This window comes from Sorghum bicolor, chromosome 7 (genome assembly GCF_000003195.3).
Source record: "Sorghum bicolor cultivar BTx623 chromosome 7, Sorghum_bicolor_NCBIv3, whole genome shotgun sequence".
NCBI classification, from domain to species: domain Eukaryota; kingdom Viridiplantae; phylum Streptophyta; class Magnoliopsida; order Poales; family Poaceae; genus Sorghum; species Sorghum bicolor.
In genome coordinates this window covers 37,653,716-37,681,074 of record NC_012876.2, presented here as the reverse complement: position 1 = coordinate 37,681,074, position 27,359 = coordinate 37,653,716, and the positions used below count along the sequence as shown (strand labels likewise).

Sequence of the window (27,359 nt, the reverse complement as noted above, 5' to 3'; positions counted from 1 at the left end):
CTCGCCCTCTTCTCGGGAACGTATCCCACGTCGCAGAACGTGGAGCTGCCCGGTTCCTCCCTGATGTAGAACCACTTCCTGTACCATTCGGTCAAGGAAGTGTTCCATGGGCAGTGCAGGTAGCGATTCTTCATCCCATCACGAAGGTTGAGGTATACTCCACCTGCAACCTTGGAGCCTCCAACTGCTCCCTTCTTCCTCAGACAGAAAAGATACCGGAAAAGATCGAAGTGCGGCTCTATGCCAACATAGGCCTCGCACAGGTGGATGAAGGTGGAAATAAGGAGAATTGAGTTCGGGTGCAGATTGCAAATCCCGATCTCATAGTACAAAAGAAGACCTTGAAGAAAAGGATGGACAGGAACACCAAAACCTCTCTTAACGAAATCTTCAAAAACGACGATCTCACCGGCGCGAGGGTCGGGGTAGCTCTCCCCCTCCGGTGCCCTCCAGCCGCCGAGCTCTGCGCCGTGCAGAAGCCCCATATCGACGAGGTCACCAAGAGATTTTGTGGTGCTGCGAGACTTCTTCCACTCCTTGGCCATCAGTTCGGCCCTCTTCCTGGAGTCGCTCTTCGCCATTAGAGGTGCGAATGTGGGCTGGAGTTAGGAAGATGCAGGAGATTGGAGAAGATGAGAGCGGAAGGTTTGAAGGCAATGGCAGGAGAAGCGGTACAGGCGGTCCTATTAGGCCCTTATAAACCCGCGACCCCACCTCTCCCACTTCCTGTATTCTCGGGAAGTGGGCAGGCCATGCGGCGGACGCGGCGTTTCGGTTTACAATGATTATAGACAATTAATGCGGCGGAGTTTTCGTACCAATTGATGGTTTCCTTTTCTCAAACCATGCAAAGAGCGGTTGTACAGTTGCCAGGTGCAGCTTTTCATGCATCCGTCTGACATATCGTCAGGAGACCCCGTCACGTCAATTTTAATTGGAAAGATCTTTTCAAAAGTAAGAAGACACATACGCCAGTGAGTCAGCAATCCGGGGACTGCACCGACCACCGAGCACTCGACGCTCGGGGACTGGTTGCCCAGTCTATCAACTCAGAACTTCAAGGACTGCACCGACCACCGAGCACTCGACGCTCGGGGACTGGTTGCCCAGTCTATCAACTCGGAACTTCAAGGACTGCACCGACCACCGAGCACTCGACGCTCGGGGACTGGTTGCCCAGTCTATCAACTCGGAACTTCAAGGACTGCACCGACCACCGAGCACTCGACGCTCGGGGACTGGTCGCTCAGTCTATCAGCTCAAAACTTTAAAGCATGCACCGACCACTGAGCACTCGATGCTCGGGGACTGGTCGTACAGTATAGCAACATATAATTCCAAGAAGCACACTAAGTGCCTGGGGACTGGTCGATTGGTCTTTTCGATTGCAGACGAGCATGACATACTCGGGGACTGGTAAATTCAATTTTTTAGACCTTGCTACAAGGCTCATACTTCGCCTTCTAGCAAGCTCGGGGACTACATCGGTACGATGCATCTAGCGATGCATCTCAGTCTCAAAACTACTTTGGGGAATTTTCTTTTGACCCTGGCACCACGTGCCTACGCCACCTACTACCAGGCTCGGGGACTAAGTGGGCACACTTCACCTAGCGGTGAATTTGCTTGCTTTTTTGATGCTTCTACCTTTCAAAAAGGCAAAGTGGGCACACTTCACCAGGAAAGAAATTTTTTTTAGAGCACCATGCATTCTTCGAACAACCTGCTTCTTCGATGTCAACGTTGATCAACTGTCTTTCGAGTTGGTCAAGGAACCGTTGCAACTGTTTGGGCGATTTCCCCGCTTATTGAAGACGACAAGCCTCGCTGATCGAAGAAGCTCAAGACGGCGTGTTGCATCACAATACATGGCGCTCGGGGACTAGCTGTGGGGGTATAAACCCCTATACCCTTACGGCTAGACTTCAGCCAGGAAGCTTGGCCCACTACGAGACGAGTTCAAGGCTCGATCCGACAGCCCGAGTTTCGCGCAAGGAAACAAGACGTGGAGATCAAGCAGGATTCTAGTCGGTTAGAATAGGAATTGATATCGAATTATCTACGGCAGTTGTAACCGACTAGGATTAGTTTCTAGCTCTGTAACCCTACCCTCCGGACTATATAAGGAGGGGCAAGGGACCCCCCCTAACACATCATATTCTCTCAGCACAAATCAATACAACCAGACGCAGGACGTAGGTATTACGCCAACTCGGCGGCCGAACCTGGATAAAAAGCTTGTCCGTGTCTTGCGTCACCATCAAGTTCGTAGTTTGCGCACCGTCTACCGATAAACTACTACCGTGGGTATACCCCAAGGTAGACTGCCGACTAGCTTTCGTCGACAAGGAGCAGAAAATCAATACCTGAAGGTTCCATGAAAAACTTTCTTTGAGGGTTCGGCTAAGCAGCAGAGTTGAGATATAGAAAGAAGTGAGTCGTCTGGGAGAGAAAAGGCCTATAAACAAAAGCAAGGGGGGCTTGCAAGATTCCAGGCTTGCCTCTGCTGACTTTGTCTAATCCCTAGGAAAAAGGCCAGTCTCAGGTCAACAAATCCTATCCTAGTCAGACTGACTTTGCAGCAGATTCCATGGCATCAGACGCATAGTCATTCATTCTCTCACAATCATCTGGCTCCGAACCTTGATTTGCTACGGGATATAACCTAAAATGAAAAGCATTTACCTGTGGGTTGCCAACTTCCTTCAAAAGAGCTTCTTCTTCGTCCTCTATCTTGGATTGACAAACCAGCTCATTAGTAACCAAATTAAGGATAATACTACAGAAAGATGGCTAAGCCAGCATCGAGAAAGATGGGGAGAGGCAACAGATGCCCAGTCGGTGCCGAAAAGGAGGAGAAAGACACACGAGGTCAAGGTGAGGAAGCGGAAAAGCAAAGACAGGGATGCAAAATTCGATCTACTTTTGAAACATCAGAATACAATGTTTGCAACATAAGCCTAAAGACATATGAAACAAATGAAATATGCATCTGAAACACACTATCTGCAACACTATATACTTTTGAAACATCTTGATGAAACACTTGCAACATTAATACGAAATAGCTGAAACACTTGAAACATGCTAATTAAACACTCGCAAAAAACACCATGCAACATCCAGATCAAAACACTTGCAACATGTCTAGAGAAAAAAATTACTTGTTGCAATATCAAACCAAAGCTACTACAACAGCAAACAAAAAGCGCAATGCATGGTACAACATAAAAAAACTAATGCAACATCTCATATAGTAGTACTGCAACATCTCATGTGATAGTACTGCAACATGGTAAAAACAAACATGAAACATGGAAAGATGGAAACAACTCAATAATCACCTTTTATTGTTGCAATATTTGTAAAACATAATTTCAATAATTGAAAATCCCCTACTGCAGCAATCTCAACAACAGTACTCTTTTTTTGGAACATTTGAAATCATTTTTTGCAACATCCCAAAAATCTATTACAACACGGAGAAACAGCAAAAAAAACATACAAAACAGCAAGGGGATGGGTTCGAGGTGAAGGATGCTCTAGCCCTGGCCCATCACCTTCGAGCTCACCGGAGGAAGAAGAAAATAGGATCAGCCCACTGTTGTGTCCTTAGATCCAGAGAAGGAGGTGGAGGCTCAGATCCAGCGGATGATGGGTAGGAGAAGGAGGAGGAGGAGGAGGAGGAGGGCTCAGATCCAGTGGAGGAGGAGGAGGGCTCAAATCCAGAAAGGATCCACCTACCTCACTGGAAGCCATCGTCGTCGTGCTTCTCTCCGTTGCCATGGAGATCACCGGAGCGAGGGGAGAGAGGCAGAGAAGGAGGGAGGTGCCGCTTGCCGGAAAGCCTCCGCAATCGCTCTCTCGGTGGCGTGGAGGTCACAAGAGCAGGGAGTGAGGGAGGGAGAGAGGGAGCACCGGCAGGTGGGCGAGGTGACATTGACTGCGCGACGTCCGTCCTGATTGTGGGAGTGAACGAGGTGAGGAATGACTGCAGGAGTGAGCGACGAGAGGATAAGGATGAGTACGAGAATTGGCGTGCGGTAGGGATGAATTAGTTGGGCGTGGCTTTTGGATACGTGCGGCAAGAACAGGTCCCGCGGCTTCAGTGCGTCTGTTCGCGTCCGGACGGCCGTTACCTATCATTACCGCTTCCTTCGTAGCCCACGCCAAGGGTGTCGCCCACTCGGCCCAAAATAAAAAAAGATATGCGAATGAATCGAGGCTTCAAAAGGCCGTTTTATTTTATATATCTTTCCTAAATTGTCGTCTGAATTTGGTTTCCATCTCAAACTCCAAACCAGATAACTATAGCTCCTTAACTATCAACCCACTACTAGGAGAGATTTTTAAGAGGTTTTATCATTTTTTAATTTTAATTATAAAAATATGGTAAACACTAGATAAGGTTTTCTAAACCACAAAAATATAAACATTTAAAAGATTCAAAGAAAAATCCTAAAAACAAATTCGGACATCGCAAACTCAAACAAAATATTTAGACCTCATAAATATATCTAGAGCTTCTAAAACTTTTGCTCTAAATAGGAAAAACTAGAAAAAATATATAAAATTCAAAAACATTCTAGTGTTTAATTCCATTTTAAAATTTTTCCAAAACAATAAACAAGATGCAACTAACATGAATGCACAACATCAAGTATGTTTCATTTATGTTGGCTGCATCTTATAATTTTGTTGTGGGAAGTTTTTAGAATGCATGTAGACATTGATTAGAATGTTTTGGAAATTTCCAAATGTTTATCAAAGTTTTCATTTTTATAGTGATAAATCTATTTTTTGAAAGCTTCTACATATATTTAATGAGTTATAAGTATTTTATTTGGGTTTCTCATATCCTAATATATCTCTAGGATTTTTCTTGTAATTTATAGAAGTTTTTTCATGGTTTTAAAAACTTTATCAGGTGGTTATAGAATATTTTGAAATGAAAAAATGATGCTTCCTTGAAAACAACTTCTAACTAGGTTTGGGATGTAATTCAAATGGTTTGGATGTTAAGAGTGGTAGTTTGTCTAGTTTTAAAGTCTAAGGAGAAAAGGACTTATTTTGATCTACTTAAACACAAAGCTCTCTGTATTATTTTTTCATATGGTATGGTAAAAGATTGTTCATATAGATGATAGTGCATTCATGAATTTCTTGGTATATTAGATGGATTTGCCATTAAGCGACATTCACATTTCATATATTGTGATATGTTACATGGTTACTTGTAAACTATGCTGTTGTTACTGTGGATCATGCCTTTAAATATTGTTTGATATTAAAATCTACTAAAGTTATGAAATTAGGTTCATATTACAATCAGGAACAAAATCAATGCACGAAGTCTGGAAGGGAGGTGATCTAAGTTAAATGACAACTTAGTATTGCTATTATGGTAGTGTGCTTGTAGTTGGTAGTTTTTACTTTCTGCACTTAAGGATACTAGTGTTAGTGTGATCTTGGTTAGGGACTCATCTGTCTACGCCCTAATAATAGTTAAGAATCAACCTGCAGTCGGAAACCACATCAGTCCTAGTTTCTTAGCCAGGACTATGAATCTAGGACTAAAGACCCCGTCTTTTAGTCATGGGTCAGGAAATTGGGATTGAAGGAATGACAATTTAGTATTGTTATTATGGTAGTGTGCTTCTAGTTGGTAGTTTTTACTTTTCGCACTTAAGGATACTAGTGTTACTGTGGTCTTGGTTAAGGACACATCTGTCTATGCCCTAATAATAGTTAAGAATCAACCTACAGTCCATGTTGAGAAACCACATCAATCCTAGTTTCTTAGCCGGGACTATGAATCTAGGACTAAAGACCCCGTCCTTTAGTCATGGGTCAGGAAATCAGGATTGAAGAAACATTTAGTCTAGGTTGTTAGCATGCACATCTTTAGTCTCGGTTGGTGTTATCAACTAGAATTAAAAGTTTTTTTCTTTTTTATTTTATGGTTTCTTTTTAATTTTGAATAGTTTTTCGTATATATATTATATGTTACTATTGTACGTCTATACCTTAGTTTTCTTTAGAGCTCGTTATCTGAAGCGTTAGAAAATCCTAGATCGGCATTAGATATGTTAAATACATTTAGATGACTCATATTATTTATATTTAAGATATAATAAAAATATTTAAAAAACATAAATTTAGTCTACAACTTACGGATCTAGTATATATCTTGAAGTTAGAACTACAAATGGACCAATAATAATCCTCGGAACAACCATGCGTTTCTATAGATTTTGATGAACTGTTATCATATCATTGTTTTTATTTCGTCGTTGGTTGAAGTTTACACCCTCCGTCTCTAGATAAGTATAATTCTAGAAGCTTTTTTATGGTGGTTGGGAGTACTTTTTGGTACCTCTTAGTTCTTAAACAAGTTATTAGCTCTAATTAATTTCAAAAATGAAAGACTATTATGGTATAATTGCGCCTCCCCCCTCCCACGCAACCTAGCCCACACGCAGGCTCCCTCCCTCGCAAGTTGCGACCCAGCACCCAGGCGACCCGGATGCCAAACCCACACGTATATACAAAACTGCACTTACTCTTAGAGCATCTCCAACAGTTTTACATATTGCTTTTGCATTTTTGATTTTTGTCAAAATTCAAAAAAACACCTCTCCAACAGTTTTGCATATTAGTTTTGCATTTTTGGAAACTTGACAAATTCTAGGGAAGGCTTGGCATTTATGTAAGTCCATCTGCGACTTGGCAAACACCGATCTGCCGCGTCCCTCTACATCGTCATGGCGCACGCGGGCCTCGCCACCGCGCTGCTCGTGCTCTACGGCCTCTATCTGCTCGCGTTGCCGCACGCCACGCTCCGGTCCTCGACCGCCACGCTCGTCGACGTACGCGCCGCGCTCCTGCGTCGCCCTCTCCTGGACTCGCCGGCATTCCCATGCCTTCTCCGCTGGCTCGTCTCCTTCTTCTTCTTTCTCGTCCTCTTCAAGCGCCTCAACGCAAGTGGCGGCAGACTGCCTTAACGCGAGGTGGTGGCCGACTTTCTGAACGCGCGAAGAAAGCCTGCGAACGGACCGAGACCACGCGTGAAAAGTTTCGGCAGTTGGGTCCACATTTTGGTAAATGGCAAGTTAGATTTGCAAAACTCTTGGAGATGTCTTATTTTTCTCCTTTCCATTTGTTTTCTAGAGTTGGCAAACTCCAACAAATGACAAAGAAAAAATGCAAAACTGTTAGAGATGCTCTAAAATTGCAGGTTGTTTTAGTTTTGTTTCAAGTTTTCTAGTTTTGATCAAGTCAGAATAACGTATAAACATATACGCGCATCAAACTAGATTGCTTTAGCTACAAGTGTATTTTTTTTGATATTATATGCAACCTATATTGTTGTATAAACTTGGACGGAATTAGAAGAGTTCGATTCAGAATAAATCTAAAACGACCTAGGCTTTGTTTAATTCTTTTTTTTTTGCAAAATTGACACCGTAGCATTTTTATTTGTATCTGAAAAATATTATCCAATGATAGACTAACTAGGCTAAAAAGATTCGTCTCATAAATTACAGGCAAACTGTATAATTAGTTATTATCTTTATCTATATTTAATATTTTATGTATGCGCTGCAAGATTCGATGTGATGAAGAATCTAAATTCTTTTGCAAGCCCTAGATGAAGTATTTTGGAATGGAGGCCAGCCAATGATGAGCCACGAGTGATGAGACGACCAGAAACCCAAGCTGCTGCTACATTTTTCCAACACCCAATACCAAGATTTTTGTGGGTGATGCGCGTCGATATCTCTGCTCTCAAGAACAAGCCATATATAAAATTATCTCCAAAACCTTAGCTAATAGAATAAAAGGTCACCTACCGAATTTCATTTCCAAGGCTCAATCTGCTTTTGTTCCGAACAGACATATTTCTTCAAACATTATCATTGTGCAGGAAATCATCCACTCTTTCAATTTAAATTCTTGGAAGGATCACTCTTTTATTCTTAAATTAGACCTTGCTAAGGCTTTTGACAGATTAGAATGGAACTTTATCTTAGCTGCTCTTCGAAAGATAGGCTTCAATAACCATTTTATTAATCTTGTTCATGCTTGCATATCCTCTCCCCCTTTTGCAGTTCTTGCTAATGGTTTACCTTCTGACTCCTTCGCTCCTCAGAGAGGTCTGAGACAGGGATGTCCTTTACCTCCCTATCTATTAGACTTCAACAGGCCCTCCAAGATAACAACCTCCATGGTATTTCTATGGGGCCCAACGCGCCTAGACTGCACTCCTTATTATTTGCAGACGACCTCATCATTTGTGGAAAAGCGGATGTTCGAGAGGCTCAGGTAATAAAAAACATCCTAGATGATTTTTGCCAAAATTCAGGTCAAACCCCCAATCTTAGTAAATCTTACATTTACTTCAGTAAGAATGTCCCTTCAATTATTAAGAACCAGGTTCATGGGGTGTTTCCAGTTCAAAACTTAAAACCGAATACCCTTCACTTGGGTCACCCCTTGATCTTTAGCCACAAGGACAAAAATAGGGCCTACAATTTTATTACAAATAAATTCTTTGCTAAGTTTGGAACTTTGAAAGCTAACACTCTCAATCATGCAGGAAGGCTACAATATATTAAATCAGTTCTCTCCTCTATCCCTATTTATTACACGTCCACTGTTCTTTTCTCCAAAACTTTTATTGAAAAACTTAACTCTATTATGAGAAAATTCTGGTGGGCAGGTGTGCAGGAAGAAAATCAGACCACTCCTATTCCCTTTCGTTCGTGGGAGGACATCTGCAAACCTACTCAGCAAGGTGGTCTTGGGATCAGGGATTTGGAACTGGTTAATCAGAGCCTTCTCATTAACTTGGCTTGGAACATTGCCACCGATAAAAACCCTTTGCTTTCTGATATTCTTAAGGCCAAATACTATCCTTCTACTTCCTTCTGGAAAGCCAGTGCTAATGTCTCCAAATCCATATATTGGTCTTCCATTCTCAAAGTCAGACACCATCTCAACTCCAATGTCATCTACCAGATTCACAATGGCAACACCTCTATATGGTCCCAGCCGTGGTGCTCCATTTGGAAAAATGTTCATGACTCCCTCTCCTTGCCTATTGTTAACAACCCTTTGCCGGCCAAAGTTTCTGATCTTTGGAATCAGAACACCCAAACCTGGAATCACCATCTTCTTAGCACCACTTTCAATGACCCGGCTGTTCATAATATTGAATCTACCCCTATTGTCCCTCATACTGATAATGATATTCTCAGGTGGGTTCCAACCAAAGATGGAATTTGTACCACTAAAGCTGCATACTCCCATCTATGTTCTTTGCAGACGCACCAGCTTCCAAACCAAGGACCCAGAAGCATATCGGAGCAAGCCAACAAAATTCTTCATAGCACCAGGAAATGTAAGTTAATCCCTCCAATTATCAAAACCTTTGCTTGGAAACTTATTAGAAGAGCTCTTGCCACTGCGGTAAGAGCTGGTACTTTCTCTATCCACAAAGATATGAACTGTGCTTACTGTGCACAGTAGGAGACAGACCAGCATCTCTTTTTCACATGTATTGTGCCAGCCCAGGTCTGGTCTTCAGCCAACCCTCCCTTCCTCTCTAATCAGATTCCAGAAGAAGAGGATGGGGTTCAAATATCTTTATCATTCTTTTTCCAAAATGATATAACAGAGCATGATTTATGTAATAAAATGTTTCTTCTCTGGTATATTTGGAAAGCTCGTAATGACAACAGGTTCCAAAGAAAAACTTGGAGTGCAAATCAGATCAAGCTAGCAGCAGCTGCCCACATGAATGCCCATTTGGAAGCTCTCCAAAATCCGGTTTCTCCTCCATTGCAAGATATCAGCCTCTACACTAACAACACTTCTGCAGGAACCGAGCAAAGGAGCTTTCAAACTACAGATCCTTTTCTGGTCTCTTTCCCTTCCTCCTTTGTAGGAACCAGGTGCTACACAGATGGGGCCACATTGCTAGATAATCATACTTCTGGCACTAGACAAGCAGGCCTCGGAGTTTTCATTATTATCACAGACGAAAACCCTCTAACAAGTATTTTTATTAAAGCTCTCGTGCAGGAATCATCCTCTGTTTTGATGGTAGAATCGGCAGCATTGGCCTTAGCAACCAATCTGTTAAACCAGATCCAGTGCAGGAGGTACACCATTTTTTCTGATAATCAGCAGCTGGTGCACTTTCTCAATAAATCCAATCTCTCAAACCCGTCGGACTGGAGAATCAAGCCGTACTCTCAAAGTGCAGCAAATTTGCTGGCAAATTACAATACACAGGTGCGCAAGGTTAAAAGAAGCCAAAACCAAATGGCGATTCTTTGGTAAGACAAGCTTTTCAAGCAATTACATCCAATCAGATTCAATATGACTACAGCTGTTCTAATCCTAGTCATGCAAATGATTGTCCCGTTCTTCGGACAATCAACTCTGTAACCATTACTTCTGTAAACGTTCTATCAGCCTCGTGCTGTTAATAAATTTGATTACTTGTCAAAAAAAAAAGCCAGGCCTCTTGGGTCAGCGACTATATTTTAGGACCGGATTTTGGGAGCTTAGAATCGTACAGGGAGATTCCTGTGAAGTTTCCATGGAATTAGGCAGCTCAGGAAAGCAGCATGACGTGCGTGCTCTGGTATTCGGGGAAATGGGGTTTGGCCATGAATCAATTATTTGGGGAGAACAAATAATTTATGTACTGTACTTCCCAGATCTTGACGGTGACGGGCAAGGCGCATCGGTTTGACTTTTATTAGTGTGCATCGTCCCTACAACTTGACTTTGGCCATGAATCAATCAATATACACGCACTACTTCCTCAGCTCATTATGTATGGCGATTGGCGAGGCCCATCCTTATAACTGATTTAAAATAATAACTTTTTTATATGAACTCAAACGACGACAAAGTCTACACTAAAACTGTAAAGCTCAGTGCGATCTGGAACTTTATAAACAATAAGTTTTAAATTAGAAACTATTTACAATCCCAAATATTTGTTTAAGTTCTTATATTTTGAAATTTAAAATATTTAAACAACCTCAAATGTTGATATGATGTACATCAAGTTGTAGTTCTCCGTAGAGTGAACTTTATAGTTAACAACTTTTGATTCGAAATTAGATTCCGAAATATATATTTTAATTCTAAGGTTTTGAAATTTAAAATTGAAGAATTCCAAATCACTTCAGATGTCAACATAATCTATATCAAAGTTATAGTTATGAATGCATTTTATAACTTTGCAGTTGATAAGTTTTTATTTGAAAATATTTAGACTCCTAGATATTTGTTTCAAAATTATCTGATTTTGAGATTCAAACTTTAAAAAATTTCAAGCTCGTATGGGGACACATACCGTACTAAAACTTTATAGTTTAATTTTTTAATTTAAATAATTTAGAGACTGAAATATTAAAAAAATAATTTTAAAAGCTAATATAAACAAGTGACTGCATACAGTGCACAATTTTGTTTTTTCATAATTTATTTACAGAGCCAGGTAAGATGCCCATCTCTATTAATGGAGACGGTGCTAGAAATGGCCTATTGGCATTGCTTATTTGACATGCAAGTGGTATATATGCAAATAACATATTAATAATATTGGTAGAGGGCCATTAGGCTGCCCGCCTTTGAACTTGAACTATCTCAAGGACTTACTGTCCTACCGTAGTCGCCGGAAGAGCTTGTTTGGAAGAGCTCCACTGGTATCAGACCCACCAAAACCAAATCAGATTCATTTTTTCTAGCTGAACACTTCCAGCTGTATTATGGATCTACTCCATCAAAAACATGGATCTATCCTAGATCCACCGAATCGGTGGAGTTGGGTAAAATTACTCATCATCCCACTCATTACACACCCAAAGTAAGTAATGGTTCGTTCTTCTTTCTCTTTCTCTCTCGGTTCCGATCGCCTGCACCGCCCCGGCCCCCGCCCACCCCGCAGCATTCACAAGGCGCGTGTGCTCCCTGCCGCAGCGAGGCAGCCCCATCGCCTGCCGGCGAACCCCCAACGCCACCCTCCTCAAATGCCCCGGACACATACCCGTTCGTGGCTCGACGTGCCCGGCTGCACGCGCTGTTCACACCCTGCCAGCCAACCGCCGCCGAGCCAGCCTCGCCTGACCGGTCGTGCCCGCCCGCCATCGGCTCGCCATATGCTCAACCCCAGCCAAGCAGCCGCCCCACTCCGGCTCTTGTGCACGTGTGCTTGTAACCTGTAGGAAGAACTTTTTTTTTTAAAAAAAAAGAAAATTGCCTCCTAACACGTTGGTCTAGGTTGACTGAGATAAAGAGAAACGTGGGTGGAAGTGGAAGCATACCAAACACATTCGATCTCATATCCACGGTGGACCCGGATGAATCTAGGTAGATTGGGAGTTGAGCCTTGTTTAGCTGCAATATTTTTTTAAAAATGGACAAGATAACACTTTCGTTTGTATTTAATAAATATTATCAAATCATAGATTAACTACGCTTAAAAAATTTGTCTCGCAATGTATAGTTAGTTGTTTTTTAATTTATATTTAATGTTTCGTATATATGTCGCAAGATTCGATGTGACGAGGAGTCTGAAAAATTTTGTAAAAATTCTTGGGAAGTAAAGGCCTCGGTGGAGCTCCGACAAACATGATATTAGTGGGCAACGATGCAACCTTAGGCCTTGTTTGGATGCGAAAAGATTTTGGATTTCGCTACTGTAGCATTTTCGTTTGTTTGTGGTAAATATTGTCCAATGGCTACCTTAGCTCCGACAAACAGGAGGTCCCGGAAGGATTATTAGGCAACAGCAGTGGTAAGTGAAGTGCTCCAGTGAACATACAACACTCAATCGATGGCGATAGGCTCAGCAGCCTTTGCGGTGGTGTTAGCGATCGCGGCGGCCGCGGCAGAGCCTCCAGCACCAGCAGCGCCGATAGGGCTGGCCGACTGCAACACCAGCTGCGGGGGCGTGAGCGTGCCGTACCCTTTCGGCTTCGGGCCGCCGCGCTGCTACTGGCCGGGGTTCAACCTCACCTGCGACAACAAGAGCAGCGGCGAGCTGCTCCTGCTGGGCGACGGCACGCTCCGTGTCGCCGAGATCTCCCTCCGGAACGCCACGGTGCGCGTGGTGCGCAGCGGCTCCATCATCGACAGCGCCAGCATCACCACCGACCGGAACGTCTCCTTCGGCGGCAGCTTCATGGACCACGGCTACATGCTGTCCAACGGCAACGAGCTGGTGCTCTCCGGCTGCAACCTGGTGGCGACGCTGGTGGAGGACCTCGTCGTCGGGCCCGGCAGGTCGGGCATCATCAGCGGCTGCGCGTCCTTCTGCTCGTTCCGCAACAAGAAGGTGGACAGCGTCGGGCAGACGCCGGGGGCCGCCGGCAACAACAACAAGTACTGCTCCGGCATGGCGTGCTGCCAGGCGCCCATCAACTACCACAGCTCGCCCACGGAGGTGCGCCTCCGGTGGCTGGACGCCGGGAACCACAGCGAGGCGCTGACGTTCCTGCCCACCTACGTGTTCGTGGCGGAGGAAGGGTGGTTCGACCAGAGGCCGCTGGCCGACGAGCTGCTCAGCGTGAAGCAGAGCCCGTCGAGGGCGGCGCTTGAGGTGCCGCTTGTCCTCCTGTGGGGGGTCAGGCAGGGCCTTCCGCCGCTGCCCAACTTGCCGGCCAACGCCACTACGGTATGCTCCGCCGACGCAGACCGCGCGCTCTGCAAGAGCGACCACAGCGTGTGCGCGGCCGGAAACTTGGGCTACACATGCCAGTGCCAACAAGGTTACGACGGCAATCCTTATCTCACCCATGGATGCCAAGGTTAGTTACATGTTACTCCAGCGCTCTTCTACTACTAACATGTGCCTGATAATGGTGGTTTCCACAAATGGCTTCTCAATCAATTAACTTTTTTGGTTCTCGGAATCGTCTCTAAGGGCCTGTTTAGGCCCTCCGTCTCATCGAATCTTTGGACGCATATATAGAGCATTAAATATGGATAAAAAAATAATTAATTGCATAGTTTGTCTATAATTTGCGAGACAAATCTTTTGAACTTAGTTAATCTATGATTGGACAATAATTATCAAATACAAACGAAGGCCTAGTTCTCTATGGAATGCAAAATACAAAATGTCAACTACATTGGAACGATGAAATGTAAAAGTCAAAAATTTCAGAGTTATACTTGGTTCCGTCCAAAATACAGAATTTATTGCTCTCATTATGACCTCTCGTGGCTCTTTTCGTTTTTTTGGCCTCTTAATGTTAAAATCTAAAATGCAGAATGATAACTATTTTGCCAAATTTTTTGCATGATATTTAGTTTCATTATATAAAATGATAGACCAAAGATCAAAATTTTTTAGAATAAGAGGAAAACTAAACACCCTCTAATAATCCTTCATCATCGTAATACGTTTTTTGTGCCCGAGTCATCCTGCTTGATGATGGCCTTTTTTATGGTGCCAATCCTGTGGTGCTGGTTAGTGGTTACCAAGTTTTGCCATACTTGTATCATACAACATTTATTTCAACTTTTTTTCTTCTACTGGAAAAAGTCAGTTTGGTTCTATTGAAAAAAAATTATCTTGCTTCTATAAATTGATTGTGACAATCAAGACCTAGTATCTTTTAGAAAAATCCATGATGTTGTCCGAAGTTGCTTCGCGAATCAAGGCCTATATCTTTTACTGAAAACCATGACGTTGTCTGAAACTGCTTTGTGAATCAAGATCTATCTTTTACTGAACTTCATGATCTTGTCTGAGGCTGCTTTGTCAACTCGGAAGGATCTATCCATGACGTCCCAATGACTGCCACTAGAGTCTAGATATATATATGACAGTCAACTAGTTGTCCTTGAAATTCGCCGAACTTAATTATATCCTTTGATATGCAACTGGGAGCCTGTTTATATGCACTTAAAAACCTATAAGTTTACAAATTTTCCATCACATCGAATCTTGCAGCACATGCATGTGGAGCATTATAAATATAGATAAAAATAACTAATTGCACGCGAGACAAATCTTTTAAGCCTATTTAACCCATGATTAAATAATGTTTGTCAAATACAAACAAAAATACTACAATGTCAAAATTCAAAAAAAATTTACATCTAAACAAGCCCTGGGTCATATATATATGAATAGTAGCCAGATCTACCTAGACCGAGTGAAACGACGGGAGTAGTGGACTTGCACTAGGCGCATTATTAACTTGAAGTCGTCGTCGGTGGCACGTAGCAGTAGGTCAGGCTGAGACATGTGCGTGGGCTAGCAAACTTAGAGATCTGAGATCTCCACCGGAGCTTTCTAATAACTTATTAGTATTGTTTTTAAATATTAGCAAAGTTGCTACAGTATTAACATATTATATCTCCTCTAATATGCATGTGCAACATAGGTTCCACGGGTGATGTGTAGATGAAAAGATAGTTCAAAAGTGATAGATAGGGTGGTCCCCATACTATTTGAATAATATAATTATTTTTAATTGAGGGGAGATGAGAAAAATATTAGTGGACACCCTTATTATCGAAGAGAGCGTTGCCTATCAAGGCACAACGCCGTCAAATTATAGAAAATTCGCTCGCACGAGGACTCAAATCCAAGACCTAAGGTACTACCAAGGCTCTTGTTACAACTAAGCTATGTCCTTTTGTAAGTGTGCATTGTGCATGCATTCTGTACGGCTCCAAACTAATTATAAGACACAGTTGAAGCATATGCACGGTGTCACTAATTATGCAAGAGATCCAACTAATTATTAGATTATGAAAGATGAAGAAGAGAATCTGACAATTGACCCAGTTGTATGTCAGGCAATAGTGCAACAATACTCGATCAGACAAAAAGCTTTCAAGCAATGGCCGCTTCCTTCCGTGCCCGTAGTCAGTCCGCGTGGTGACGGTGTTTAGCCGACCGGATCTTTTTTAGGCCACGTTCGTTTCACGCTCCGGGAAGAATTCCTGGCCAGATCGTTCGTTTAAGGCCATTCCTAGCCAAGAATGGTTCTTGGTAAAAATTGACTATACAAATTACACTAGCATTCCTGGTAGTAATGATTCCTAGTCACCATTTCCTGTAAAACGAACGTAGTATATAAACTTTCACTACCAGATTGATTCCTGGCCTTTAAATGTTGTAACCGAACAAGCGCTTAGTGAGCCAGATAGTGCTCATGAAAACCCCATTGGCCTTGCCACGACGAGGGTCTTGATTCCGCTAGGAATGGAAATGGGTTGACCCACAGCCTTTGCTTTGAACCCAGCCCCGTGGCTTCAAGGTAAATTTTAAGGTTCATGGGTGAACCCATTTCACTTAGACTATGGCTTTCCTGTCTAAGTGGATAGAATTAGTCGAAGCAAATATTTGGTGCTTATTCTGAAACAAGAGAAGAAGATAAATAATTTTTTAAAAAGGTTGTTATGTAATGATTAGATCAATCCATCATGTTACCGTTTGGGTCAATAGGTTTTGACCCTAGCAACCTATTTTAGGCTTTGAGGTCAGCCCATGTGAGCCATTGGCCTTACTTTTATAAACCAGATCAACTACTTAATTGGCCCATTTCATTCCTACCACCTAGCATTCGAGCAAACTTGCTCATTTGGCGGACATCAACATTTAGCATATAGTGGCTCTTTTGGTTGCATTTGACTTCTAGCTCTCTCTAGTACTGAGCTTTTGAAGTTTCCTAGGACAAAGAGCACCAAAAGGAGGAATAGCTGTCCCTGCTACTGTCCATATCCAATCCATATTTGAGGATAGGAAGTCGTAACTTTTTAAACATACTGACCAGTCAAGATGCATCCTTGTTGATTGAAGACCTATGTACGAGGTGTATATCCAATTTTTTGGGCGTGATTTCATGGACAGCGGAAGCCAAGTTCTGCAGCCCAAATGAACGTCCGAGTGGGGAACATGGTAAAGACCATGTCGGCTAGTTGTGCATCAAGTCATGGAGGTGAGGTTTGCTAAACTTCTTGTCGATGATCAAGTCCAGTTTTCTAAGGTGGATGGTTTAGTACTTGGTGAAGATGGTCACAAGGGTAAGGTTGTTTCCCTTGATGGCAGTGAAGTTTAGTCTCCAAATGCAAAAAGCCCGGCTTAGAGAAAAATCGATGACGATCCATCTAGCTTTCATAGATCTATGCACACAGCCTCCTTTTTGCACATCAATCGTTGGTGTTTTGTCATTGGCAATATGGTTAAGGGGCATTGTCACGGGGTCGAAACCACGGCAAGCATGTTGTTTGAGTTAGTGTCAAAGCACGATGGATGTGGTGGCATGGGTGGACTCAAGAACACGAGAATCACATAGAAAAGACGCAACGGTTTATCCTGGTTCGGGCCAACTTGGTCCCCACATCCAGCAACTTATGATCCTCGTACTCAAGAGCACCCAAAATTTGGGGAATACAACAAAGTGTAGAGGAAGAAGAGTTTTGGTAGGGGGTTAGCTTGGTGCTAATCCTAAGGATTGTCTCACCGCCGGTGGGATCTCCCCCTCGTCGGAGAGGAAGAGGTTGGCAAATCATGGTGGAGGAACTCGCACAGTGCCTCCATGGGTTGCTCTGCTCTGTAGAGTAGAGAAGTGGAATAGACTTGTGGAGAATGATTTCTCTTCGCCCTCTCCCCTCTGGGTCCGACCCTATCCCTTATATATAATGAGATGGGTCAGGTATAAAGTGGTTTGAGGTTTCTAGTATGTAGTCTATGTGCGTCAGAGTCTAGGGAGGCCTTTGCAGTAGAGTGCCATGGACCATCGAGGAGACGTAGAGCCAAAGAAAGCCTGACGCTGCTTGGCTTCTCTATTCGGACACCCTACGTGTCACTGAGACCTTTTGGAGTCTTCTTGGTGGTGAAGGAGGTCAGCTCCAGGGGCTAACGCATGGGCTTGGAAGCCCTCAATCCCTTAGAGGCCGCTAGGAAGCTTTGTCTTCTTGTGTCATGCCTCGGATGTGAGCCTGTTGAAGGAATAGCTAGCAGGGGCATGCCTCAAGAGCGTTGCCGTAGAGCTCCTAGTCATCGATAGCCTAGGGGCTTGTCCTCTTGTGCCTGAGCCTTGTCTAGCATTGGTAGCCAAGCAGGAGCCAAGGGTCGAGCATGGAGATGTCATAGGTAGGATGCCATAGGCTTGAGAAATCCCTCGAGCCCCAATCAGAAGCCATAGCAGGGTCAGGCTCATCTGCATCCCTTCGCTAGAGGATACGCACGAGCGTCCCTGGTGGGCATAGCCCCTAAGCCCCTAGGCAATCTAGGAGGGATCGAACAAGGGTCTTTTGATGATCAGGAACCATTGAGTCTGAGGCTTAACAAACTTGGATGTTGTGATCTTGATAAACATTTTGTGTGAGGTAGAGTTAGATGGCGTCACAATACATGATAATTTATACAGGTTTTGGATGTCATGAGGACATAATACCCTATGTCATGTTTTGGTGGATTATATTGCTTGTGCCCAATATACATGGTGAATGATTGGATACTGATTGGGAGATAGCCAGTAGGATTACCAAGCTCTATTGTCCTCGATTATTAGTAGATATGTTTTCTAATTGGTTACAAGAGGATCTCCATGATATTCAAGATATGGTCAATCTATGTCTTATGTATCAAGTATATGTGAGTGATACTTAGACTCTATGAAGTGTCATAGCCCACTCTTTCTCTAGAGGGCTAGGTATGCACATCTTGGTTGTCATATCCTCCATAACCCCCATTATAGTATCTTCATGAAGGCCAATTCATCCAAGACAATTTCATATACATGTAGAGGACAGTTGAATCCCTCTACAATGGTCACCTAAACTACTCGTGAAGCTAGACATCACCAAGGCATACGTTTAACTATGTTCTTTAGTCTTTCGGTTGGACTCCCTAGACCATGGCTTTCTCCATATCTTAGTGAGTAGGGATTCTGATCATTATACCCATGGCTAGAACCATGGTCCTATCAGTGGTACCCTTGGTTGTCACATCTACCATGTCTGTGGTCTATGATGGGGGGTACAATCCCGCCATGTTCTTCCTTTTAGTAACTAATGCAACAGATGCAAGGGGGATTCTCCCACCAATTTCATTAGGCTTCTCTCTACATTGACATTTTGGTGTTCTTGACCCCCTAGATTGGACTTGACCTTCCTTAAGGAAGTTATTTTCTCTTAGGGGAACCTCATGAAGTTCTAGATTTTTCTAATCCACTATCTAGAGTAATAGATTCTACCTTGTGTGGTTTTTTCTCCTACAAATACAAGGGATCAAGGGTTGCCATCTCACTTTGCAATATCTCGGGCGAAGATTTCTAGCCCCTAGTTAATAAGGTTGCTGGTCATATCCCAAGCTTGACAAGCTACTTTCTTAATAAGAAGGCTAGGTTGATCCTCACATAGTACACTCTCTCCGACATCCCTATCTATGTTTCTGTTGACACCATCCTCTATTATTCCATCGATCGCCTTGGCAAGGCATTCCTTGGACTATATCTAATGTAGTTTCTAGCACAACTATGTAGTGTCTTAGCGACGGCTTGTTGCCTCCCCAAGGAGCTTGTTGCTAGCAAAACCAAATCTCAAGGTATTTAGCTAGGCTTTATACAACATGTGCTGGCTTTGTCTATGCATATGTGTAGAACTATTTGTCAAGGTAGATGCATGCAATCATCAAGACCATGTTCGAGACCTCCATCTCCATGGCCACCAAAGATGGGAGGTGTGCCCTCTTTTGCTTATACCACTAACTTGTCAGAGCATCATTGCTAGAAGTTTTCCTAACCTTTTGCTCCTCTATTTAGGACAAAATCATGGCCACCCAAATAGTTTGGTAGGCCATGTTTAATAATCTATCGATCAAAGATGTCAATGGCACTCTATCACTTCAAGGCTTGTTATAATATTTGTAGGTGTATGTATGACTCTGACACATCTATCTCTCATAGAGGGGGCATAGTTTTTGTTTGGACCTTGAAGTGGCCGTTTGATGGAAAATTTTCCTTATATTTAGCCTACTATACAAAGCTTTCTTCCTTTGTAAAATAGAGGTTAAGGGGATTTGAATTCTTTGGAAAATATGGGCACCCAACAAGTGATTATTTTTGTCTAGCTAGATTTTTTCATCATCCTTGGACGTTGAACCATGAGATATAGAGACATGACCCGCAAGAAGATAATATCAAGCCCTCTATGCTCAAGAGCCATAGAACGAAGATTTGTTTCTCTCCCTAGGTCTCTCGAGCTTATGTAGTTCATCGTGCCATCTACCACATATTTTCTCATCATAGTTTGGTGAGTTGATGGACATAGCTGTGAGTGCAAATCCTTTACAAAGGCTTTTGATACCATGGTTGTGTTGGTCATTTGGAGCCCCTATAAGGAGCCAAACATCTGGGTGTTCTACGCTCCACCTAGGACTTGGTTACCATACCCTTTCATAGGCCATCATGGAGGTGGCATCTACATGGGCGCGGACTGCTTCCAAGATGCTTGTGCTGCTCTTCTGGTGCCTAGGGCTCTTGTGATCTACTAATTTTGGTCCTTCTCCTTAGAGTTTTTTCTTGTTTTATGCCAGGCCACCAAGCTTTTCTGCTTTGTTTGGTGATTCTTTTGTATTGTGGTCACATGCTCATTTACATTAGTCTTCCTTTCTTCATAAGATATGATGTGCATTTTTTTTAAAAAAAAACGTCTGGCAGTAGAGACATAGAAGGGGTGAAGTTTTAGGCCACGATGGTGTCCAACCAATTAAAAACAGTTGGTGTGCTCAGGAAAATGTCAAAGTTAAAATAGAGACCGAGGAATTTATTATATACATCCACATCAAAATTCAGTCTACAAATCATTTTTGCCAAGCTACAATCTAGAATCAGTTTTTCCCTTCCAAAAAGGAAGTTCAAAGAAACAACTGCAATTTATGTTGTTAAGTTTACCAATCAGCATTGTTTTTTCACTATAAGAATCAGATGAGCCTAGTCATTGATCTGGCTATCCATGCATGTGGGTGGTGAGGCAAAAACGAACCACCATTTTTTACCAAATATAAATTGTTTTATAATATATAGTAGGCTATAGGAAATGAACATGCTACAAAATGAAGTGTATTCTGCAAATAATGAGATTATTTGAGAGATGTTTATGTTTATTAGGAAATAACAATGGATATAAAATTAGTGACTTCACTTATCATGGAAGAAAAAATAAGAAAGTAAAATAAACCAAATCACTTCTGATATTGTGCAAATGACTCGAATTTGTTGTAGCATGCGGATGTCTTAGAAAACATATATTTCTCAACTTGCTATTTGTAACAAAGGAAATCCACATTCCTTTCCAAAGAAAAGGCTAACTTTGTTTCACAAAAAATAGGAAAAAAAGCATCCAAGGAAACCCAAAGTAAAATTTCCCGCAATGTTAGTTCTGAAGCCTAATGAAACCTTGCTTCTTGGACACATGTGACATTTCTGTTTTCCTGCAATCCAAATTGCCCTATTCCTCTATTTTCCCAAAGTTGCTATTCTTGTGTTTTCAAATCCTGTAGTTTTCTACTTTTCACTCTATTCCATTCCAACAGTTTTTGTCATTCCTTTGTTTTGCATTCCTGTGTTCCAAACATGCCCTATATCGATTTTCAGTCTGCACATGTTCTCAAAATTCAGTTTGCAATGCAAATCAATTTTTCCAAGCTGTAATCAAGAATCAGTTTTTCTCCTCCAAAATGGAAGTTAAAATAGATGAGTGCAATTTATATTGTTAAATTGATCAATCAGCAATATTTTTTTTCCTATAGGAATCAGATGAGTCTAGACACTGATCTAGCTATGTATGCATATTTGGGTGGAGCGGCAAAAAGTGAACCACTAATTCTGTTTTAGCAAATATAATAAATTGTTATAAAATAGTAAGAGGCTATATGGGAAATGACCATGTTACTAATCAAATGTATTCTGTTAATAATCAAATTGCTTGAGAGATGTTTACATTTATTAGGAAATGAAAATTGATAGTATAAAATTAGTTACTTTACTTATCATGTAAGAAAAAACAGAAAGTAAAATAAACAAATCACTTATGATATTGTGCAAATGACTTGAATTTTTTGTAGCAAGTGAATGTGTAATTAAGAAGACATATTTGGAGTACAAGGCATTTGTTTCCATGAAAATGTATGTGTTATGTACTAATGTTGGAATAATCAAATTATGTCAATCATAGATATCAATGAATGTGAGCGGCCACAAGACCATGGGTGCTTCGGTGAGTGTATCAACACAATTGGAGGTTACAAATGCCAGTGCCCTCAGGGAACCCACGGCAACTACACTGTGAGAGATGGCTGCATCAAGTCTTCAACTACAGGTTAGTATATTTCATCTTCTTTTAACTTTATTGGTGCTACCTATTGGTACATTAGTACCCCATATGCTCGTCCTTAACTACCTCGACCGTGTTTAGTGATGGATTGCTTTCCATAGACATTTGTTTTCAATGGGCGAGCATTTTTTTTGCAAACAGAAAAAATGACCGTCCAACAATTTTGTATCTCAACTCCCTAAAATAAGTTGTCGATAAGTCTCTCCTCCAACTCCTAGATATACATGTGTTCCATACTACACCTCTTCCCAGCCCTCCTCTCAGTTATTATTGTGCCCTAGCCGGGGTAACTCTAGATGTCGGCACTCTGCCACGCTTGTCGTCCTAGACAGCTAGGAGGCTTCTATGGCTAGCTAGGCAGCAGCAGTGGTGGGTGAATTGCTAGGCCGTGGGCTGATTGGAGGTGGTGGTAGAGAAAGGAAAAAAATAGTTCCCTATGTAATTTGGGCACTTGGTATAATCTATGATTTGACAAGTGTTTTTAAGTAGCTTTGTAGATGTTCTTAGGCATTTGTTATTTTGTTTAGGAATACAGTAGGAAACTGCCACAATATATATATTTATATAATAATATAATGTGTTTGAAATGTTTATTACACATACAATGTTTGAAATGTTTTCATTCTATAAATAATATAATAACAATAACTTTATCAAAAGTTATAATAGTGATAAGAAAAAAAATCTAAATTACTACCAAGTTTGACCTATTTTCATATAATCCCTAAACTAACGTTTGCTTTGGTTTACTCCCTCAAACTATTTCAGTTGGTCTTACCCTTTAATAGGATTTGGGCCTTTTGCTTAATGCTTATCCATGTTCAAGCTAATTTTTAATTTCAAATTTTATGAGATTATAGGTGGCACCATAGTTTTTGTAAACAAAACACATCATAATTGTTTATCATTATTTTGATTGATGAAGTCTTCTAATAATAATTGACAGTTTGACTATAGAAGCACAAAATTGTATGAAACATAATGAGAAGTTCATAATGTATTTTTAAAAATGTGTTATGATGTCTTCTACCACTTCACAAATTTTAGAATTATAACTCAACTTGTATGTGGAGAAAATTTAAAAATTAAGTCTTGTTAATGGGTAAATTGATAATGGCCTCTAGAATAGTTGAGTGAGTAAATCGCATCGAACATTAGTCTAGGGTTACACACACATAGGTCATATTTGATGGAGTAAATTGGACTTTTAAAGATAAACATATATCTTTTTTCTTCTTTTTACTAGACTCCAAGAGCACAGACTAAAGGTACACAGTTCTCCAAGATGTAATTGTCTTTTGAACTTGTGTTCTACAATATGTTTCTGTTGCATCATATTATTCCATATATTTCAAGACACATTGTCATGGAAATTATATTTTGGCTTCAACTCTTGTATCAACTGGCTGAATGACCCACGCAAGGCTGTAGTCTTGTACCATAATGCAAAATATGTTCTTGTTACATTTCTAACTTTTTGAGATTACAGAATTATTGATCTAGCTTCTTTGTACAGCTTAGATGAGGTGGATAAGGTTTTAATTCTCGCTGCACAGTGCACACTAGCACTCAAGTATTACAATATGCTATTATAAAAAAACAATTACAATATGCTTGCTCCATCCGAAAACACATTTTGTTTTAGGATTTTAGGATAGATAGGTGCTCAAATTATGCATATACCCCTACTTATTAAAGGTAATACATGCTAATTAAGGAATAAGCTGCTAACTAAAAGAATTGCATGGAGCCATGAAGACCACAATCTGAAGCTAATATGACCGAACTAACGTAGTTCTAAGAGCTAAAACATCATTTTTTTTGGAACAAATTTTGAATTCTAAAACATCAAGTTTTTTGAACCGAGAGAGTAGAAGATGTTAGGAAAAATATACAAATACTTTGAGGTGAAATAAGAGTATAAGACTAATTTTAGAGCTGCGATAAGACTTGCATTGTATATATCCATTATTCATGGTTGTACTTGATGTTTTAATTTCATTTCATTGCCTTCTAAGATAGAAAACCTTGTAGTCCAAATATTGGATGCCATGACTTCAAGTTCTTGTTATCGATTAAGCGAGTAGTATTACTAATACTCTACACAAATACAGGAATAAGCATCGGTGTAGGAGTTGGCAGTGCAGCAGGATTTATGCTTCTAGTTTCCGCTGCAATCTTCGTGGCCCAAAGGATTAAACATAAGAGGCAATTAATGTTGAAACAAAAGTTCTTCAAGCAAAATCGTGGTCAACTGTTGCAACAATTGGTATCCCCAAGGGCAGACATTGCAGAAAGGATGATCATACCTGTAGTTGAACTTGCAAAGGCAACAAATAACTTTGATAAAGCTCGTGAGCTTGGTGGTGGAGGGCATGGTACCGTCTACAAAGGGATTTTATCAGATCTACACGTTGTCGCCATCAAGAAGTCAAAGATAGCAGTCCAGAAGGAGATCGATGAGTTCATAAATGAGGTGGCCATCCTCTCACAAATTAATCACAGGAACGTAGTGAAACTTCTTGGATGTTGCCTAGAGACGGAGGTTCCATTGTTGGTTTATGAATTTATTTCAAATGGAACGCTTTATGACCATCTCCATGTAGAAGGGCCAAAGTCCCTTTCTTGGGTCACTAGGTTGAGGATCGCAACTGAAACTGCAAGTGCTCTTGCCTATCTTCATTCATCAGTTTCAATTCCAATTATCCATAGAGATATCAAGTCTAGTAACATACTTTTGGAAGAAACTATGACATCCAAGGTGTCAGACTTTGGAGCCTCAAGATACATTCCAATGGATAAAACAGGACTAACAACAATGGTTCAAGGAACAATTGGATACTTGGACCCTATGTACTTCTATACAGGACGCCTCACAGAGAAAAGTGATGTGTATAGCTTTGGTGTCATTCTTGTGGAACTACTAACAAGGAAGAAACCATTTTCATATTTTTTCCATGAGGGAGATGGCCTTGTTTCCCATTTTGTCAACTTGCTTGCTACAGAAAATCTGGCTGAAATACTAGATCCTCAAGTCATTCATGAAGGAGGCAAAGAAGTTCATGAGGTCTCCATACTTGCAGCATCATGTATAAAGTTAAACGCTGAGGACCGGCCCACAATGCGACAGGTGGAACATGCACTCGAAGGTCTTGTATCCAAGAAGTATGTCCAAACTGATATGAATGTAGAGACAAATGAAGAGAATGACATTGTTATGATGAATTGCTCAGTGAAAATGGAAAGACAAAGCACGCAAGAGTGGAGCAGAAGATATAGCATGGAAGAAGAAATCTTGATGTCTGCAAGGTATCCTCGGTAGAGAGAAATTTTTTTTGCCAAGTATGTACATAAAAGCATCATAGCTAGAATATGCATCATGTATTGATATGTGCTAATCTTTCCTATAACCTTTGCTCCCGTAATTTTTATTTCATTACCATAAAAAGTCTTAATATCATATAAAAAAAGAAAACTAATTATATTTTCTTTTTTTTCTCCTGTAACTGAATTTCCTTAGTAAATAAACCACTAAATATATCTAGTGATATTTTTTGGATACACATTATGGATGATATTTTGTTACCACGTATATAGTATATATATTATTTACATGAAAAAACATCGAACAAATTCAGGAACTTTTTAATTAAATGACATTTGCTTGTATTTATGTACTCAACACTACTAATTCAGCCCTCTCTAAAATACCTGAGATTTTCAGAGGCAGACGTTTTATTTACAGAGCTGGTCAGAAAATATGTGTCTCACAAAGTTGACTTATAGATACGGTCATCTTATTTACAGAGGCGGTAAAAAATATCTGAAACTAGATTTTCAGAGGCGAACCTCTTAATGCATAATGCGTTGGCCTCTGAAAATGGGCCTACTTTTAGAGACAGACGCATCAAGAGGTCTGCCTATGTAAATCTTTTTACAAAGATGGTTTATAAGGTTCCTGTCTCTAAAAATCTGGCAGTGTTGCCACGCTGCACCAAACCATGATCTAGAGTGGCTTCAGGAACAACATCAACAACATTGAGATCGATCATCTTGGTCTATGATCCAGAATGAAAGGTTTAAATTGTGAAACATGAAACACATGATGCACCCAGTTGTCCTCCGATAGGTCCAGTTTGTGAGCCGACTCAATAAGGACCAAAATACTTGAAAGCTAATTTGGGATAAGGCTAATTCACCATACAACTTTTGTGCATATGGTTGGAGTTTCAGCAGGACTTGTCCACCAACTTGAAATGAGCTATCAGAGCATATGGTTGAGGATAGTGTTGGCGACTATTTTCCACCTCCGATTGGTGATTTATGAGAGGTTTTGATCCCACCTCATTGGGATACCAAAGTTGAGGGTTAAGCTTGGAGTTATTATTGTGCTTGATTCTTGCGACACCCAAGTTGAGGGTCAAGCTTGTAAGGATTGTTAGTGCGTGTATCATCACACTGAGACGCCACAATGAGGACATCGGTTGTCAGCAAGCAACCAAACCTTGTTCATCTCTTGCCCAGTCCGATATTGACCACTGCACTTGTGTTTACATTAACATATAGCTTGTATAGTGCTTGTTGGTTTTTAGTGTAGCTCTCTAGTTAGTTGTAGCTTTAGTAGTAGAATAGCTAGCTTTAGTTGCTCTCTTAGTTTAGCTAGCTAGAGTAGCCTTGTTTAGTTGCCAGCCTTGAGTCTTGAGTGGTTGTGTGCTCTAGTGATGCAAATCTTTTTCTATTAGAACTGTGTAGGGGCTTGCATTAGGGTGTAATAGAGCTAGGCAAACCAGTTGCTATTTGGGCTTATTATTTGTCTAACCACTTTTCTCTAGTGTTGTGCAATGGCTCCACAAAAATGTCCACCTCTATATGATCATATGGCTTGTCTCCTAAATTTCTTTTGTATTAGTGTCCAGTGCGTGTCTGCCCCTTAGCGGCCTGGAATGAGGAATGAAAACATCATGGAACATCATTCC

The 27,359-nt window shown here is 41.2% G+C and overlaps 1 protein-coding gene across 1 annotated transcript; it reads left to right on the top strand.

Annotated features, from left to right (window-relative positions):
• Positions 12,708–25,848, top strand: LOC8070999 (wall-associated receptor kinase 2). Its single transcript, XM_021464618.1, has 3 exons — positions 12,708–13,832; positions 22,225–22,368; positions 24,498–25,848. Exons 1-3 carry the CDS (start codon positions 12,860–12,862, stop codon positions 25,703–25,705), a joined length of 2,325 nt encoding a protein of 774 aa, XP_021320293.1. The 5' UTR covers positions 12,708–12,859; the 3' UTR covers positions 25,706–25,848.